Below are 19,799 nucleotides of genomic sequence, written 5' to 3'. Positions count from 1 at the left end.
GACTGGCTCATCCGCGCCAAGACGAGGGAGCTCGCCGTGGTCCACACGGCAAGGACCGTCCAACTCCTCACGGACCTGGGATTCTCCGTGAACTACGCCAAATCCCACCTGGTGCCCGCGCAAGTCGCACTGTTTCTGGGAGCGAGGCTCGACACAGTGTCCCTTCTGGCCTCCCCGTCGGAGGAGAGGACCAGGACCATCCTGGGCAAGGTGCAACGGATGTTGGTGGCCGACGCGGCCAAGGTGAGGTCCATCAAGTCCCTCCTCGGGATGATGTCTTCCTGCATCTACCTCATTCCCATGTGCAGGCTCCGGATGCGCCCGTTGCAAGAGTTCCTGGATGCGCGCTGGATCCAGACGACGGGCAGCTTCGAGGAAAGGATCAAGCTCGACGAGAGTTTCCGACGAGCGATACGGTGGTGGGGCACCCGCGCGCATCTGACGGCGGGCATGGACTTCCAGACCCCAGCCCACCAGGTGACTGTGACCACGGATGCCTCCCTAGAAGGGTGGGGAGCGCACACCGAAAATCTGCACGCAAGGGGACTCTGGCTCCCGACGGAGAAGTCCCTGCATATCAACGTCCTGGAGCTCCGTGCAGTGTTTTGGGCCCTCAGGTCCTTCCTTCCGTCCCTCAAGGGCAAGGTGGTGAGGATCTTCACCGACAACACCACCACCATGTTTTACATCAGGAAACAGGGCGGAACCAGGTCCCCAGCGCTGTCCAAGGAGGCGCAGGACCTGTGGCATTGGGCCGTCGCCCAAGGGATTCTTCTGGTGCCGTTTCATCTGGCAGGGATAAAAAACACCATCGCCGACTCACTCAGCAGGGAGCTGCGCTCGTGCCACGAGTGGGAACTACGGCAGGATCTGGTGGATCGCCTCTTCCGACGGTGGGGCACACCCCAGATCGACCTGTTCGCGACGGCGACGAACACCAAGTGCCGGAGGTTCGCCAGCAGGTTTCCCCAGACGAGGAGCATGGGCGATGCTTTCTCGTTCCCCTGGGAGGGCCTGTTCCTCTACGCGTTCCCTCCCTTGCCTCTGCTAATCCGGCTCGTCAACCAGCTCAAGAGGTCACGGTGCAGGATGATCCTCGTCGCACCTGCGTGGCCGAGGCAGATATGGTTCCCGGACCTTCTGGACTTGTCGGCGTCCCCGCCAATCAAGCTGCCGGCGGACGCGGATCTACTCTCCAGGGAAGGAGGCGCCATCCTCCACCACGACCCGAAGTCGCTGAACTTGCAGGCCTGGCTCCTGCAGCGCTAGAGTTTGGAGGATACGACATACCGGCCGATTGCAGAGAGGTTCTTGCAAAGGCCAGGGCGTCCTCGACTCTTAAATGCTACGGACACAAATGGAAGAGGTTTTCTGTCTGGTGCCACGCACAGAAGATTAACCCTCTACGGATTACGGCTCCCCAAGTGCTGCCGTACCTGCTGACGCTGGCCAAAGCTGGACTGGCACACGCGTCCATCAAGATTCATCTTGCTGCGATCTCCCGATACACCAGAACCACGGGCCGGACGTCCTTGTGGTCTCATCGTCTGGTGAAAGAGTTCATGAAGGGACTGTTCAGATCGTTCCCGCCGGTGAAGGCTCCGGCCCCGGCGTGGGAGCTCAACGTGGTGCTGACCAAACTCATGGGACCTCCGTTCGAGCCTCTACACTCGGCCCCGTTGAAGTTTCTATCGTGGAAAACAGCTTTTCTCGTGGCCATCACCTCCGCACGACGAGTGGGAGAGATCCAGGCCCTTTCCTGCAAGGCCCCGTACTTGACTTTCCACGACACGAGGGTAGTGCTCAGGACGCACCCCTCCTTCATGCCCAAGGTACCGTCGGACTTTCATCTCAACGAACCCTTGGTGTTACCTGTGTTCTTCCCGTCGCCTTCGTCGCCGGCTGAGAGGACTTTGCACTCGCTGGATGTAGCTAGAGCGCTGAAGTTCTACGTGGACCGCACGAAAGGTTTTCGGAAGACGTCACAACTCTTTGTGAACTTTGGACCTGTCAATCAGGGGAAGGCTCTCTCGAAGGCTTCCATCTCCAGATGGCTCTCCGGCTGTATCATGTACTGTCACCGGTTGGCAAACCGACCGCTGCCTGGCCGTCCGAGAGCCCATTCCACCAGAGCGATCGCAGCTACCACGGCGTTCCTATCTGGTGTGCCCCTGCTGGACATATGCAGGGCTGCTACGTGGAGGTCGACGCACACCTTCACGAAATTCTACTGCGTCGACCGGGATTCCAGGGAGGAGTCCAGGGTCGGCCAAGCAGTGCTGCGCAACCTGTTCGCCTGAGGTGAGCCTGGTGAGGAGGTAAGATGCTTAATGTTGAGTTGATGTGATGCTTAATGTTGAGCCTTTGCCACCTCCCGTGGTTGTGCATGTGTGTACTGCTATGTATTCTTTATTCATGAGCATGTGAATCCATGCCAGACCCCATGCTGGAGAAGGAACAAGTTACTTACCTGTAACTGTTGTTCTCCAGCATGGGTCTGGCATGGATTCACATGCGAACCCTCCCGCCTACCCCTCTGCGGCTCTTCACTTGGTCATACTGCCACTTCACGTGCTTCCAAATCTGAAGATGGCTGCCAGAGGCGGTGCTTAGGTAGAGGGCAGTCATTGGCTGTGGTCAGTATGACGCAGAGACCAGTGATTGGTTATTACTACGAAAGACAGATCAGAAACGAAACTGATACTGGTTTTTTCTTTACCGAGGATTCCCAGCCTGACGACGGGGAATATTCATGAGCATGTGAATCCATGCCAGACCCATGCTGGAGAACAACAGTTACAGGTAAGTAACTTGTTCCTTACCTTCCTTTACAGGGGTTTAAGTATTTTGCCCTACTACAGTGGTTGTAAATATATGTAATGTATTAGTCTTGTGTGATCATTTTACATGCTAGTAGTGTTATATAGCCATAAATAAATCTTTGCATATCTAAATTGCGTTCCCTGAATTTTTACTGTGTGTACTAATTGAAGGCCCCTTACCAGGATCACCCTTCCTGAGACTTACTCTTGACCACTCGCCCAGCTACCTTCAACTGGTTTGGCTACAGCTCCCAAAGTAGTCCCTGTCACTAAACTAGGTTAGCCTCCTATACATCTGTGCATCAGGCCAGAGCATAGAAATCCAGTCCTAACATCTCCCATGAAGGGGTGCGCCAGCAGAGTCTCCACTAACAATTGGAGGTTGGAGAGATCTCTTGGCATCTGAGGTGTCTCATCTGGTGGTGGTGGAGGAGCCAGTAGTGAGGAGCCAGAAACTGAGCAGCAGGGTCACAGGCCGAAACATATGGCTGCAGGTTCCCTGCACACCAATAGCTCTTTTAGAAGGGACTTAAAGTATTGCCTTCTTGGCTGCATCGCATCAAATTCCTAAACCAATCAAAAAAGTAGTCCTCAACTGGTGTAGCCTTGGCTGTGACACTAATAGGGATCGGGATCACCATGTAGCCCAGGCCCCCATAAACCTGTGGGTGCTGACAGAAAAGGACCGGAGTGGTTCCTCATTTAGGGGGACCCCTCCACCCTGGAGAGAAACCCTGGTGCCAGGAGGGGCCTGACGGGTGGGGGTGGCAGAAGGTTGGGAGGGGGAGGTTGGGGGACTACCAAGTCTCCAATTTCCATGCTTTGGTTGGAGTCAGCAGGGAAATAGTCAGCAGCGGGCAAATGGCCTGGATCGGACAGGGTCACCAGAGTTATCCTGTGTTCCATTCTCACGCTCATTCCCTTCACCGCTAAATGGTCCCTGTTGAAGTGGATACTCAAACCACCGACACCCTGCATGAAAAGCCAACCCCAACAGCAGATCTTTTGAACTTCAGGCTTTTACGCCCCTTGGGAGCAGAGCTGCTAGTTCAAGCCCCACAAGAGGCAGGAGCTCCCTCGGGCAGAAGCCAGGTCACAACCTCAAAGAAACCTGGCCACACTGGGGCCAGCATTTGCAGAGGCATCTGCGTCATCCGCTGTAGTGTGCTGGCTAACCGTGCCAGACCCAAAATGAGCCCTCCAAGCTCCGTCAACTCCCTGGAAGGAATCAGCTGACTGAGTTGCAGATGAAAAAAGAAACGTACCTAGCTTTCTCTTCGATGCAACAAAACTCTTGGGGAGTTTCATTGGAGTGACCTTGAAGAGCTCTTCCCATCTAATGAGGCAACAATGCAAAGGCCTGAAAGAAACTGTCACAAGGCGCACAGGTGTCCCAGCTGTGATTTGGGTTCAAACACTCTAAACATACTGTATGACGATCTACCTCTAAGAACTCTCAGCAACATGACACCCTTTGGACGAATCCTGCTTTACCTGGCATAATCTGGAGACGGGTGAGGGGACAAATAGGAGAAATTAAAAAATAATTGTGGGGAAGCAACTAGGAAAAGAAAAAGAAACTGCTGTGTGCATAAGGTGTGGAAAATGGAACTGGCAGCAAGGAGCATTAGGCTCAGGCAATAGGTGGGCCATGCATGTGTGTGCGCAAAATTAAATGTAAGTGTGTTGTGCTGAAGGCTCTGGGCTGTCCCTGCATGACGAGAACTGTGTGGTGGAAAGGATGAAGGAGTTAGGAGTAAAGCCTTTGAAAAAAGCAATGTCTCATTACCTGCTCCACAGTCTGCAAGGGACTACTGGATAAAGGTTGATCAGCCAAACTCATACTTCCTACCTGCAGAGCGCAGTGAGGGCCACAAAGCATATCCCTGGAAAGGGTCCTCCTTGTAGCGCCATGATGGCCACCCAACCCAAGTCAGCACGGACCAGTAAAAGCACATATTAACTCATCGACTGCACGGAAACCAAAGCAATCATCAGGCAAATGGACACCTTAAAGCAAAGCACAATACCCTGCACAGAAATGTAAAAGAGTCAATTGGATTGGCGGGGTAAATCACAGATACAAGGTGATATCTTACCTCTGCCTCTGGTGCAAGTTCGAGCAGCAACCTAACTGGTGGCTATCCTGCGGCGTCAGAATTACTCATTATCCTACACTGCATTGATAGTATCCTCCCTTTTTTGACCCTTTAATTTTATTTTTAGTATTCGTATTATTTTTCTTCTTCCTGTTATTCTTTTCAATTGGGCAAACCCGTCGCCTGCTTTAATTAATGACGTATTCTTTTTTTAATGTTTTGTACCCCTGTCTTGCAATTTCTATTGACAGCGCCTTCTGGGCTCACAGGGACAAAAGGTGATTTGGTAAATGTTTACATCAAATTACTGAATGAAAATTAAATTGTGACACCTTTCTTGCTTAATGGGAGACATCTCCAAATCTTATGGGGATTGGTTCCCTTTGCTACCATTAAGGCAAACAATAGTTACTGCATGAGAAATAAAACCTCAACGACTGACCTTTCATGTGTAAGAGCAAGGCTGCAATGTGTTACATGCACAACGATAGAATTGCGTGTGCATGTGCGGTTTGGGTGGGCGTCTGTCTTGCACTGGTCTGTGGTAGACCATTATTGGTATGCATTTAATGACATGGTTCCTTTTCCTGTTCTTCTTGAGTACATGCATCCCACGCATGAAGTATAGGATATCTTTCATTTGCTAACAAATCATCTTTTTTTGCTGCAGGACCTCTACAAACATGCACTGGAGCGCTAAGTGATATAAACGACATGGTAAGAACATATCCCAGTAATGCATGAACTTAAGTCTTCAAGCCTGTCACCGAGCTGTCGCTAGCTTCTTTCTGTACATCTAAGAAGGCTGATCTTTCTTTGAGCCTTTGTCCTGAATACTCGCATTAAGTAAAAACTTCAGAAGCACAAGTTGGACGCTATCATTGTCTTTGCAAATAACATTTAAATAAATAAGAGATCTGCAAACGTGCGATGGGTTCTCGGAAAGGTAACTAAAAAGAAGCTCTCCACTATTGAGTCACTAGCTTGGAATTTCTCCCAGATTTGCTTAATTTGATGAAGACCCACAATAGCCCATTTACTCAATTGTACGGATTTTTCCATGCACCTATTTTGCACACATTTTCCAAAGTGGAGGTCATGCCTGTGTATTGATGCCTGTTCATGTTTTTCCTTTGTTGCTGCTTTAACTGCCTCTTTCTTTGAGATCCCCAACATATCTTCTGGCTGACTTTTTTTTCTATTTCTTTCTGGCAAGTGAAAAGCCCTTCCTACTCCACTTGTCATTTGAACCCATTTCTTTGGACAGCACCGTTAGGGGAGTTTTCCTAAATTCCACTTGAGGTAAGACTTCATAAAACTATCCCAATGGTAAACAGCTCCCCAACTCTTAGAATCAGTCTGTAATACTCATGAAACCTTGGTAGAGTGGCAGAGAGAGCAGTCAGGCTTAAGAGGAAGATGTGAGCTGTAGGTAAGTACACTGGACCCAGTTAATAAAACAGATCAAAGAAACACACCAGTACATTTATATAAAATATAATTTATTATATTTACACTAGAGATGTTTTAAATACTTAGATCATTAAACCAATACACATAGGATTACTTAGATACTTTTCAAAGGCCACTGCTTAGTTGTAGTTGCTTGCGGTTACAATTGTTACAGCGTTTGACACTAATGACAGTTCTACTGCATTATCGGTACTACCGAGCAATCACGTAAGACAGAATAATTATGGTAATTGTATTTAGTTATCAAAACCACATGACATAAAGGGCTCTATCACAAATCTGACGGTATCCTGGCAGTAATTCCGGCGGGATACCGCCAGCGCAAAATGCATTACCACAACTCGGCCCGGCGCTATTAGTGCTGGATCCCGAGTTGCGGGGTGGAGGGGAAGTAAGTCCCCATTCCCACTGGGCTCATTTGACCCAATGGGACATTCTGGGTGATATTACCGCAGCGCTATTAACGCCGTGGTAATAGCACAGCATATGGGCGGAAAGTGGCAAGGTTTAACTCCAGCAAAAAGCTTTTGCCGCTCCACCCAAATCCTGATGACCCCCAAAGCCTTTTGGGATGGAAAACAGTTGGTTAGTCAAACAATAGCAGAGCTTAAGGTTTTAGAGACGGTTTAAGAGCAAATAACTGCCTGACCCTTGCACGAGCGCTAATACTATCCAAACTGGACTATAGCAATGTGCTCCTTCTGGTCACATGAGCCTCTAACCTATACAAACTTCAGCTTCTACAAAACAAAGCCCTTAGAGCCACCCTTGGACTAAAACACAGAGACCACATCTCTGCCACCAGACGCAATGCCCACTGGTTGCCCATGAAAGATCGTATTGTCTTCAAAACACTTACCCTGGTTCTCAAATGCATCTACGAAGAAGCTCCGCACTACCTAAATGACTGTATCACTCTGAAAACACCTGGTCGCACCCAATGATCCAGTGCCAGCCTCTCTCTTGTCACTCCCTGTTACAAAAGTAAAAGGGCAGGAGGCTCCAGCTTTGCGGTTTCTGCTCCCATCCTCTGGAACTCTACCCTCTTCCATGAGAAATGAACAATAATACAATAAATTAATAAAATTGCCAAAACCTGGCTTTTTGATAAATATGACTTACCTCTGTTTTGCTATTTCTGTATCACTGTATGACTACTCAATGATTCACTTACTGCCTGTAACAAATGCTGGGATACCCTTGGGTTTGGGAGTTACACAAATTCCATAAATAACTAATACATAAATAAATAAACTAACGCTTTTAAAGTCCAATTCCTAACTAGCAGTAAAAGTCAGTTCGGAGACAGCTTAAAGTATTACGAAGCAGGAAAACAGCAAATGTTCCTGAGGCTACTTCTAGTCTCTACAAAAGGATACTTGAAGACTTAACACAATGGTGGAGACCCTGTTAAAGGAATCGTAAAAGGAACACAAGTTGGCAGCTTGGGTCAGAGGTAAGAGTGGACACCCTGGACACCTCTTTGTGCACTCCAACGCTCCGGAGCGACATCTCGGTTTAAGGTAAGCAATACCTTTTCACCCCATGATATTTTAGGTTAGAAGAAATGTTTGTGGCTGGATTCTCCTCAGCGACCCGCTCTCTGAATTCCTTGGTCTTGTGACGAAAGGCAGGACAATGAACTGGATGTCTCAGCAGCAGTCTCGAGAGAGAGAGAGAGGGTGGACCTCTGGCACGGATTTCTTCAACTTCTCTGGTCAGTCTGCGGTTTTGGCACCTTTTCTGCAGCATCAACAAAAGACACGATTCGCCCAGTCAGTCTTCTTTGATTCCTGATATTTGTGTTTAGAAATAGTTTAATTGCTGGATGAACTTTGGTGATTGGAGGCGTGGAATTGTGGCATCCCGAAAAAGTATAACTAAAGTAAGCTCAGGCCCTGCAGGCAGCCGTTCGGTGTGGCAGAGCTGGCAAGAAGATGGTGCAGATGCACACAGCTTGCTGGAGAGGGAGCCCGCGGTTTTCCAGTTGTGAGGGGCCATCTCTGTGTTATTTCTTTTACTGGATACTAATGCCTTCCAGCTAGCTTCTAGCTGTTTTGAAGAATTTTGAGTTCCTAAAGGACTATGCCTATTGACCTTTGTTAGGGAGAATTTTCATTTTAGTGTTTAATTCCTCCCTCCTAGGAGACCCCCAGCTCCTTTGCTGGATTTAGGGATTGATTTTAACCTGAAATGAGTGAGCCCTTTTTCTCACTCACCCATGTGTTTTGGTCTGATTTTGTTTCTGTGTTTCTGTTGGTTTTTAGAGTCTCACAAACTCCACAGGCTTCATATTTACATTGTGTCCCACAGGACCTTCAGTGCAGTGGCACAGGGAAGTCTTTCAGATTTCCCAAAGGTTTAAATACCCTCTCTTGGATAAACTACTGTTTCCGAAAGCAGTGAAGTGAAATTGACTTTACTTACATTTGTAACTTTCTAGACCCAGCCCACACTATCTTACAAGCTCTGAGCTGGGGAATTCCCGAATGGGCTCAATGGGGAATGGGCAATAGCCGTTCCGCCGAATCCATGATCCAGCGCTATTAGCGCCGGGGGGTTCGGCGGTAGGGCTATTAGCGCCGGCGCTAATAGCGCCGGCGTTACCGCCCAACTCGTGATGAGGCCCACTGTGTCCATTTGGTCGTTCTCTCCGTCCGACCTTGAGTAATCAGGGTGAACCCTTTTCCTTTCCGAAGGGTTGTCCTTTATTCCTTCCGTTTTATAACTTTTGCTTCCCTTTGACAATATCCAGTACTCCTGGCAATTTTAATCTTGAACTATTTTAACCGTGTGATCCTCGACAACAGAGCCCCTGCTCCATTTGACACTGGCGCAGGCCTATTGACTTTCATCTGCCTCTTAGAAAACGTCCTCTAATTCTATTGCCTTGACAAAAGTATTGCCTTTGATTTTTATCCACTATTCCCTTGTTTTAATTCTATGTGCTAAGTGTGTTTGACTTCAATGGCATTTCTTCTTGCCGGTATGCTTTATTTTTTTAAAACCGAACTGTCATTACTGTCAAAAAGTGATCGCGTGTTAACCCACGGTAATGTCTTTGTTTCAAAACACGGGTCTGTCAAATCCTAATGTACTTACCTTGAATTGACTTGGACAAGAGGAATTGGTTGTGTGTAGTATATTTAGAGTGTGGTTTTATTTAATAGAAGTGAAGTGTTTTGTGAACAGCTGGTTTAAAAATAAATGTACTTATATTTTTTAACCAGAAACCTTGAGTCAGTGTTTGCTTGAGTCACAGTTATTGTAGTCCTTTGTGTAATCCCTATTACTGCTCATTTGCCCTTGAGATAAGTATGGCTGCTCAGCCATCGCTACCACTTTACTGTGCAGTACAGGTTTGTACCACAGGTGAAATTGTACTATCACTTGTAGTCTTAATTGTATGCAGTGTTCCCTAAAGGTACTGCATATGATTCTGCCTAACATGAGGCAGAGAGCACTGTAGCAAACATGCAGGATGTCCTGTTGCGAACCTTGCTGCCCGGTCTAGAACCGGAACAGGTCGAAATGCTGGATGCCCCGATTACTGCGAAGGAACTGATAATGCCTATACTGTCATTGTCTGCGGGTAAAACACTGGGGATATGCTGGTGCTTTAGCTCCCCAATAATTGCAGATGCTAGAGGAGGCCTTTGAAATCGGCCAACTGCCGGTAACCCTGAGAGAGTCCATTACTGGGCCAATACTCAAACCTAATAAGTTTAAAAAGAGATGAGAGCACCAGGTACATTTAGCTACCGTGCTGAACTCCAACTTATCTGTATAGTTGAGAAGACGCCGGCTGCAGGATTCCTTGGGACCGTGCTCTTGAGGAACTAACCATTAGGAATTTTACCTCACTATATCGGTGCAAGTTGGAGCAAGCAACCGAGCAACTGAGGACTAGATATAACGTCTGGCAATAAGCCGTTAAGAAGCACTTCTCAGTGCACCCACTCATCTTTGGCCAGACGCCAATACACAGGAAACATATCACAATTGCATAGATAAAGACCTTGAATGGTCAAAACACATGTCGCCACCCACAGTGATAATAACGACCTAATGACACTAATATACAATGATTGGACTATCTTTTTGTCAACATAGTAGGACTCCAGAGAATATAGGAAATCCTCCTAAAAATGCAAATATGGATTAAGCGCCAACATTGTGGGAATCCAACACACACACACACTCACACCTAATAAGTCACCACTAGAGTGCAGCTCTAACAGACCACTTTCCATGATTAATCAAGACTGCAAGATACTTACGACAGTCCTGGCAAACAGGTTGCGCATGGTGATTAGTGCCTTAATGCATCTGATCAAACAGATACGTCTCGGTCAGAAACACGTCCTGGAACGTAAACTGCATCTTGTCATAGACCAAACTAGTGGGGCAGAGGTGGAATATGTGGTGGCCTCGCTTGATGCAATAAAAGTATTTGACTTGGCGCAGTGGGATTGGCTGCATGCCATCCTGCAACGATTTTAAATGGGACCACGGTTCTTGAGGTGGGTAAAACTGATCTACACGAAACCAATGGCCAGGGTCAGAACCAGGATGCATATTTTGGACAGGTGGGAATTGCATAAGGGCACGAAGCAGGGGTGCCCGCTCTCCCCCATGCTTTTCATCCTGTCTCTGGAACCCCTGACGGCCTTCCTGAGAGTGGACTTCAAAGCCGCTGGCATACCAGCAGAGGGTAACACGCATATGGTCTCCCTGTACGCGGATAAGATGTTACTCTACGTACAAAACCCAGTGGTCAGCCTACAGTATTTGCTGGAGGTCCTGGATGGGTTTGCGTGACTCTCAGGGATAACCATTAATAGGGAAAAGTCAATGTTGTTCCCCCTGGCTGGTCTATGAGGGTTGGAGCGGGACTCTCTCCCGAGTGTCGAGCTGCAGTGGTCGGTTGATACTTTTCGGTATCTGGGGGGTGAATGTTAACCATGACTCCCAGCGAGAACATGAGATGAATATGCTACAGGCGTGGGGGGTGGGGAGATGGGTCCATGGAGTTCGGGCGCAAGCTCCCACTGTCCATGATTGGCAGAGTGGCGCTTCTGAAAATGATAATGCTCCCGCTGCTCTTGTATCACTTTGTTAACATACAATTCCCAGGTTGTTTTCCGCATGCTCGTCTCTGTGATCAGGGGGTTCATATGGGGCGGGAAATGGAGCAGGATCTCGCTGGGAACGCTATGTAGAGACTTTAAGGAAGGTGGAGTTAAACTGCTGCATTTTGAATTCTATTATCTCGCGGGGCAGCTGCAGTTTGTCGTGGCATGCTAGCGGGCGAGGCTACAATAGATACAGATGTACCAAAGGACAACGCTAAACCTTACTATCTGAAAGAGATTCTATGGGTACGGGAGACGTGTCGTAATAGAAAGTCCATGATAAAGGGGTTGGGACAGAGACTGTGGCACATATTGTGGAGAGTGGTGGATAGGCGAGATCCGTACTTAGACAACATACCATTGGCAGCGATAAGGGGGAGGAACTGTGATGCGATCAGTGGCATTAGACGGCACTGGGAGCCAAATGGGATTATTACCTTAGGGAATTGTTTAACTGATGATACTTTGGCAAGCTTCTCTGGGTTGGTCGGAAGGTATGACATCCCTGAGGGAAAGTTGTTGACATATCAGAGGGTGAGCAGGGCAGTGGCGGCCCAGTGGCCAGAATTCAGGAAGGGTGTGGAGGGGGATGCAGTTCTGGATTCCCTTGATGACTTGTTGGAGGGTGGTCATGTGGTTTCCAGGGTCTACGAACTGCTATTGGACACTGTTACAATGTCAGAACTCCGGGTGCGGCCCCAGTGTGAAGGGGACATATGGCGTGCCTTCACAGATGGAGAATGGGCTGGGATGCTGCTGAATGCACGAAGGGTATGCAGAAACGCTAGGCTGAAAACATTGCAATTATACTTTACACACAGGGTGTATCCGACCCCACAGGCGATTTCATGATTTCCAGGAGCGAGAGAGCAAGGGTGTCCCAGGTGCGCGAGTGACCAAGTGGGTATGCTGCACATGTTTTGGTCGTGCCCAGTGATTAGGACTTTCTGGCAAGAAGTAGCAGGAAGGGTGTTGCCAGGGAGTATAGACATACATGATTGGACGCCAGAGGCGTGCTTACTAGGCGTGATACCCCGCAAACGGGGGGAGGCTCACCTCACTAGGATGAAAGACATTATATGTGTTTTGGCAAATCGCCGGATAGCGATTGCGTGGAAGACGCCTGGTAGACCCACACTGAAACACAAATCGCAGGCACCGAAACAGGCCATTTCGACACCATTTGAAACGCAAAAGTCAGGTTATACAGGTATTAGTTCCCCCTACACTAAAAAAGAAGAAACTGGCTCCTCAGATTAAGCAGGAAGAAGTATTTTGGCTCTTCAGATACAGGAGGAAGAAGTGTTTTATCTACGGCAGAACCCACTTTCTAGTGGTGTTTGATGGAAAAAACAATTTGAGAAAACATTAGATAAAATGGCCTCATTTCTGGAGTTTTTAGTCAAGCAACCAATAAAACAAACATGTTGTACAGGAGGAGGAGGTGCCACCTAAAAAAAACTAGGGTAGAACGTATACCCCAATATAAAGAGCCCATAATTGAGCTATGTTCAGAAGATGAAGGTTTTGCTGAGGAAGACCCAGGCACTGAGCCTGATGACTTTACTGTCCGATGATCAGATATTATGGACAAGCCCATATCATCACACATAAAGTATCACATCTTATATAATGACCTCCTTAAAAAGGCGGCAGAATTTTTCAGAGTTTCAAAACGACACAGATTTCGTTGATGATTTTCTCAACCAGAAAAAAGCAAATTGGACAATATATTCCTTTGTTACAATCTGTCACAAGGACATTGACACCATCCCTTTCACTCCAGCCCTAACTAAAGCTGTTAATCCTTGCATCTACTGACCCTTTTTTTAATCAGCGGGCCTTTGGTCACTACTGCACGTAAAGGGGCTGGAACACCCTTAGCCAAGTATGCCCTAGGTAAAAACTTAGCAACATCAGCAGCTTACCACATGCGACTCACTAATAATACAGCTCTCTTGGCAAGCTTTAATAGAGCACAATGGGATTACATGGAAGATCTCATTAATGATGTTCATGAGTCCATAAGGTCAGAAATGCTCAAAACACTAACAGAAGACACTGTTATCAAAAAACACTTGATTCTGCAGAAACTGCTTGGAGAATAGTTGCCAAAGGCACTCTGATTAAAAGACATGTGTTGCTAAGAAGTTCTTGTTTCACACCGGAAACTCAGGCTACGCTGTTTAACATGCTGGCAGAAGACAATGAGCCTCATTACGAATTGGGCAGTGTGGGTAAAATGCGGCGGTATTGCCATATATCGCTGCATTACCGCATCGCCCAACTATGAGTTTGGCCTAAAGTTGGTGGATTCCCTACCAGTTGTGCGCTGGAGGTAAAATTACAGTGGAATTATACCCTCCCCATACAGTACTATGGACTCAAGTAAAATGGGGATTTACACTCCCAGCGCCACTTGTAATCCGGCGGTAAATACCACAGGACCAAGTGGCAGTAACGATAATACCATGTTTTCTTCAGGGGGTATGGCTTTAGAGGCAGCCAACTCTGTGTGTGCCTTAGCACGTTTCACTCACACTCTGTGGAATTGTGTGTCTTTGGCGGCTTCACATATTCCCGAAGGGGAGGAACGGGATGGTTTTCTTGCCCTCGTTCAGGATGGCAAGGATGCCATGTGTGAATCCATTCAGTAGGGTCTGGACATGGCAGACTGTGTCAGCCGGTCCATGGCGGCGAGCACCAGGATGCGTAGATTTGCGTGGTTGCGGAAGTCGGGGTTTGCTCCTGACATACAAACACGGCTTCTCAACATGCCCTTTGATGGTGTACGTCTTTTTGGCAGCAAGGCTGACGAGAGCCTTGAGAGGTTGCAGACCTCCAAAGCTGCAGCGAAGTCGTTGAGCGCTGCAGTCCGCCAACCTCCGCCTTTTCGTCCTAGGGGACAGCAATGGAGGGGAGGTTCCTTTCGATACTACTCGTCTTTTGGTAGATTGAGGGGAGCGGCCAATCAAAGGGGCCAACGTAGGAGTACCAGGCATGGAAAACAAGGTACTCGAGGTGCCAAAGCCACTCGGGCAGTTGCCTCTTTGCCCTCAGGCACTGCCGCAGCCGCTTCAGCTCAGTCATGAGGCCATGTCCCATGGTTCGCTGGTTGGGGTAAGGCTGGCGCAGCAGCTTGTAGAATGGCGTGCCATTACTTCAGATGTGTGGGTTCTGGAGATCATAGCCCACGGCTACTGTCTTCCTTTCCGGCAGAGGCCTCATGACAATCCACCAGGGAATCTCTCTTTGAAGCGTCTGGATCCGCTCCTTACGCAGGAAATCAAATCCCTGCTGGAGAAAGGCGCCATAGAACTGGTGCCTGAAGAGGAGAGGAACAAGGGATGGTATTCTCCATATTTTTTGATCCCAAAAAAAGATGGGGGATTGAGACCCATCATGGACTTGCGTGGTTTGAACAAGCTCCTCAGGAAGGACAAGTTCAAGATAGTTACTCTCTCGCAAGTCCTCCAGGCCCTTCAACTTCAGGACTGGTTGGTGTCTCTCAACCTCAAGGATGCTTACTTTCATGTGCCGATTCATCCCAAGCACAAGAAGTACCTGAGGTTCGCGGTTGGTGACTCGCACTTTCAGTTTCGGGTCCTGCCATTCGGATTGACCTCCGCCCTGAGGGTCTTCACCAAGCTCATGGTGGTGGTGGCAGGGTATTTCAGGAAAGGGAGGATTCACGTCTACCCCTACCTGGACGATTGGTTGATCAGGGTGCGCTCTCCCGAGCAAGTCCTGGATCATCTGTCAGTCACCTGCCACTCCCTCCACAAGCTGGGCTTCTCCCTCAACTTAAAGAAGTCCCACTTGACACCTACCCAGCGGCTCCAGTACATCGGAGCAGTGCTCGACACATCCCTGGGGCTGTGTTTTCCTCCCCAGGTGAGGGCTCATCACATTCTGCAGATGGTGAACAAGTTTCAACATGCCCAGAGTCTCCCGGCGTTCGGGTTCTTGAGGTTGCTCGGCCTCATGGCATCCTGCATTCTCCTGGTGCCAGAGGCCAGGCTGCGGATGAGATCTCTGCAGTGGGCTCTCAAGATGCAGTGGTCACAGTCCTCCGGCAGGATGTCGGATCCCGTTCAGGTGCCGCCCTCGGTCTCCCAGGATCTTCTATGGTGGGCAGTCAAAGGCAATCTGACGAAGGGGGTTCCATTTTGGCTACCCTGGCTGGAGGTGACGATCGTGACGGATGCTTCCCTCATGGGATGGGGAGCTCATGCCAATGAGTTGACAGTCAACGGTCGTTGGTCTCCGTCGGAGTCCAGACTCCATATCAATCTGTTGGAGCTGAGGGCCGTCAGGCTAGCCCTGAAGGCTTTTGTGCGGTCTGTGCGGGGGAAGAATGTCCTGATTCTGACAGACAATACTGTGGCCATGCACTACCTCAAAAAAAAGGGAGGACAGGGTCTCTCCCTCTGTACAGAGAGGCGATGCAGCTGTGGTTCTGGGCCATCCAGCAGGACACTTCGATCTCGGCAGTTCATCTGGCCAGACGCTCTGAGCATGCAGAGCACGGTCTTTCACAAGTGGGAGCTGGCTCAGGAGATTCTCATGGAGATCTTCGCCCTTTGAGGGACCCCACAAGTGGATCTCATTGCCACCAGTGCCAACCGGAAGTGCGAAAGATTCTGCTTGTGGGAATTTCCTCCAAGAGGAGCCTTAGGGGACGCGTTCGTAGTGGAATGGCCCTTCCCACTGCTGTACTTCCAGTCCCCGTCATTCTGCAAGGCTGCGGAGGGTGCAGAGGTTCGGTTCTTGAATGATCTTCATTGCTCCGGCATGGGCCAGGAGAACATTGTACCCGGACCTTCTCGACATGTTCATCTGCCCTCCACACCGTTTTCCCTACCAAGACGATCTGCTCTCACGGGAGGGGGGTCAGGTTCTCCATCCAGAGGTTAAGTCCCTCAACCTTCATGATTGGCTTCTGAAAGGTTGAGGTATAAGGATTGGGACCTTCCTGAAGACGTGATGGAGATGTTGCTTTCGGCCAGAAGTCCTGCAACAAAGTCCCTGTACTGTTGCCATTGGAGAAAGTTCTGCGACTGGTGCAGGATTAAGAATGTGGATCCTTTTTCATGTGCCATTCCTGTGGTTCTGTCTTTTTTGCTTTCGTTAGCCCACAAGGGCCTGCAAGTGGGTACCATTAAAGGTTACCTCACGGCGTGGTCCATATTTAAGCGCTCGTCTGAGGAGTGTTCTTATTTTAAAATTCCTTTGATTTCTCAGTTTCTGAAAGGGCTCACTAATGTGTTCCCACTGTCACCTTTCCGGGTGACCGGTTGGGAGTTGAACCTGGTTCTAAAATTCCTAATGGGAGCTCAGTTTGAGCCTTTACATTCTTGTCCTTTGAGACTGTTGACCTTGAAAACTGTATTTTTAGTTGCGGTCACTTCCGCTCGCAGTGAGTGATTGAGTTGCAGGCACTTTCCGTTAAGCCACCCTTCACAGTGTTCCATAAGGACAGGGTTGTCCTTAGGGTTCGTCCTTCTTTTCTTACGAAAGTTGTGTCGGAATTTCATTTAAGCCAGAAGGTCATTCTTCTGGCGTTCTATCCTCCTCCGCATCCTGGTAAGGAAGAGGAGAGGCTCCATAGGTTGGATCCTAGGAGAGCTTTAAGTTTCTACATCTCACGCATGTCCCGGGTCAGAGTGGATTATCAGCTCTTTGTAGGATACGCTGGAAGGCGTTGGGGACAAGCTGTTACTAAACAGACTTTATCTAGATGGATTATCTTGACAATTTCGAAATGTTACCGCTTGGCGGGTAAATACCCTCCGGTAGGCTTACAGGCCCATTCTACTAGGGGTGTGGCTGCCTCTACTGCCCTGCAGAGGGGTGTTCTCATTCGTAACATTTGTGAAGCAGCCACATGGGCCTCTGTCCATACTTTTGTCAAACACTACTCCCTGGATTCTATCCATGGGCAAGATTTGGCCTTTGGCAAGGCGGTCCTCTATTCTGCAATTTAATTGGACATTCTAAAATTCTAAATTCTTTCTCCACCTCCTTACGTTGGTAAAGCTTTGGGAGTCTGTCATAGATGTGGAATACGTCGGAGGAACCAATCCATTCGAAGAACAAGTTACTTTCTTATCTGGTAACGTTCTTTCGATGGGATGTTCCGACAACGTATTTCACGTCGAACCCTCCCAACCTGCCCATTACAGAATTTCTTATGCGATTGCAGCTTCCGTTTCCGCAAGGCTTTCTGTAGTCTTACTGGCAGAAGATTGGTTCCACACGTTCTAGGAAAAAACTACAACTTGGGCTACGGGTGTTGTGCGTCCTACTTATAACATCCGGTGACGTCGGCTCGACAGAGGCCCTCGAGGACAGCGTATCAACGTCATCGACGCAGGATGCAGAACATTTTCCGAAGGAGCACAGCTGTGGTGATTACCTGTCATAGATGTCGAATATGCCATCGGAACATCCCATCGAACGAACGTTACCAGGTGAGAAAGTAACTTGTTCTTCTATGTGATAAACTCGCCTATAGAAATCCTTTGGCTGAAAAAGCCATTTTTATTTGAACTTTTCAACGCATATATATGCAGGGGAGACCTCCCGCAAGCCCCCCTCATACTCCAGTTACTATAAATGATTACCTTAACCCCCCCACATTTATATATGCGTTGAAAAGTGGGTGGTGGGGGAAGCTTTTTGAGCTGTGGGATATTGTAGGCGATTTATAAAATATTGCGACAAATTACAAGTAAACCTTATCAAAGAGGTTCCTTTTCAAACCGCCATCGTTTTCTAGGCCAAAGCTACCCAAGATCATCAGAGCACTCCAGCTATACCTCAGTGGAAGATTCCAGTACTTATTTTTACCAAACAAGGCCTACAATAAATGTCACACTTCTGATTTCCTAGACAATTCAGAAGGGCGAAGCAGGGGGTAGAGTCCAAGCCCCTAAAGGTTTGGCCACACCTGCAAAACAACAACTCCCAGTTTCAGGTCCACTCCCATGTCACCCTGGTAGGGGGTCACATGACATAATTCGCCCACATATTGAAGGGGACCGCGTCAGACAAGTGAGTGTTGTCAACAGTCAAAGAGGGCCATTGCGTGGAATTTGTAGAACAACTGCACGATTGTCCACCAACACACAGGAGAATACCATTAGAACATCAACAGATTCTACAGGCTAAAGTACACACAGTACTGGAAAAGGGAGCCATAGATCTCGTTGCAGCATTTGAGGTAAAACAGGGTATTTATCTGTGTACTTCCTTGTTCCAAACTAAGACAAAACACAACACCCAGTGCTCGACCCAAGACCAGCAAACACTTTTGTCAAACCACAAAAATTCAGAATGATAACGCTGCAAGAAACCACCCTGTAAGGGAGACTTCATGGGCACACTGGATATGACAGATGCATACTTTCATGTTTCAGTTCTGCCAGCACATCGAAAATATCTAAGATTCAAAATAGGTCATGTGCATTACTAATTCAAGGTGCTTCCGTTTCGGGATAGCATGAGCCCCTCGTGTATTCACAAAGGTACTAGCAGTGGAAGCATTGCACCTACACAGGGAAAGTGTCCCAAAATACCCTTATCTGGACGACTAGCTAGTACTAGGAGGACCACCTTGTGTTTGTCAAAAGTATGCAGAAAACAATTGATGATCTGCATCAACTGGGTTTTTCAATCAATGAGAAGAATTCCAATCTAGTTCCCAGCCAGCAAAAACAGTTCCGTTCGTACAGAAGGCACCTTATTCTTCCCCCCCATTGGGAGGGTCCACAATCTCATATAACAAATCCTTTGTTACACAACCGGTCAGCAGATGACACTCAGAAAGGGGTTCGTTGTTTTTTCATGAAAATTTGCTTGAGGCCCAATTGTCCGTGAAACATTTTTAAAACACATTTCTTTGCAAATAAAATGCAGAGGGAGACCCCCGCAATCCCTCTGCATCCCTCCCACCATAATTAAATACCTAAACTCAACCCCTCATATATATTTGCAAGGAAATGTGTTCAAGAATTGCAAACAAATGGGCCTCGAGCAAATGGGCCTGCGAGGAAATGGGCATGAACACAAAGTTAAAGAATTGTTGTTGGATTCCTGCGATATCGGCGCTGCGTATACAGTTTAATCTCTCAGTTGTTTACGAACAATGCTTGCTCACATTTGTAAATAAAGAGCTCTAGAGTTTTGCCATTGGGTTTTTGTTGTTGCTAGGGGTGCGGACACGTGTTTCGACCACACAAGGGTCTTTTTCAAGGCTGTAACATTCA

The 19,799-nt window shown here is 48.1% G+C and overlaps 1 protein-coding gene across 3 annotated transcripts in view; it reads left to right on the top strand.

Moving 5' to 3' along the window:
* The window catches only part of PHF11 (PHD finger protein 11), a 1,101,640-nt gene that overhangs the window by 846,937 nt on the left and 234,904 nt on the right, over window positions 1-19,799 (top strand). For all 3 annotated transcript variants that reach the window (XM_069639873.1, XM_069639871.1, XM_069639872.1), the window contains exon 11: window positions 5,592-5,638. In XM_069639873.1, the coding sequence (XP_069495974.1) occupies window positions 5,592-5,638 (47 nt within the window). The remainder of the gene's footprint in view (window positions 1-5,591; window positions 5,639-19,799) is intronic.

The sequence above is a fragment of the Ambystoma mexicanum genome, chromosome 7q, assembly GCF_040938575.1.
Source record: "Ambystoma mexicanum isolate Mex_15411 chromosome 7q, UKY_AmexF1_1, whole genome shotgun sequence".
Taxonomy (NCBI): Eukaryota; Metazoa; Chordata; class Amphibia; order Caudata; family Ambystomatidae; genus Ambystoma; species Ambystoma mexicanum.
The sequence above is the reverse complement of the archived record's forward strand: the minus strand, read 5'-3'. Positions and strand labels throughout refer to the sequence as shown.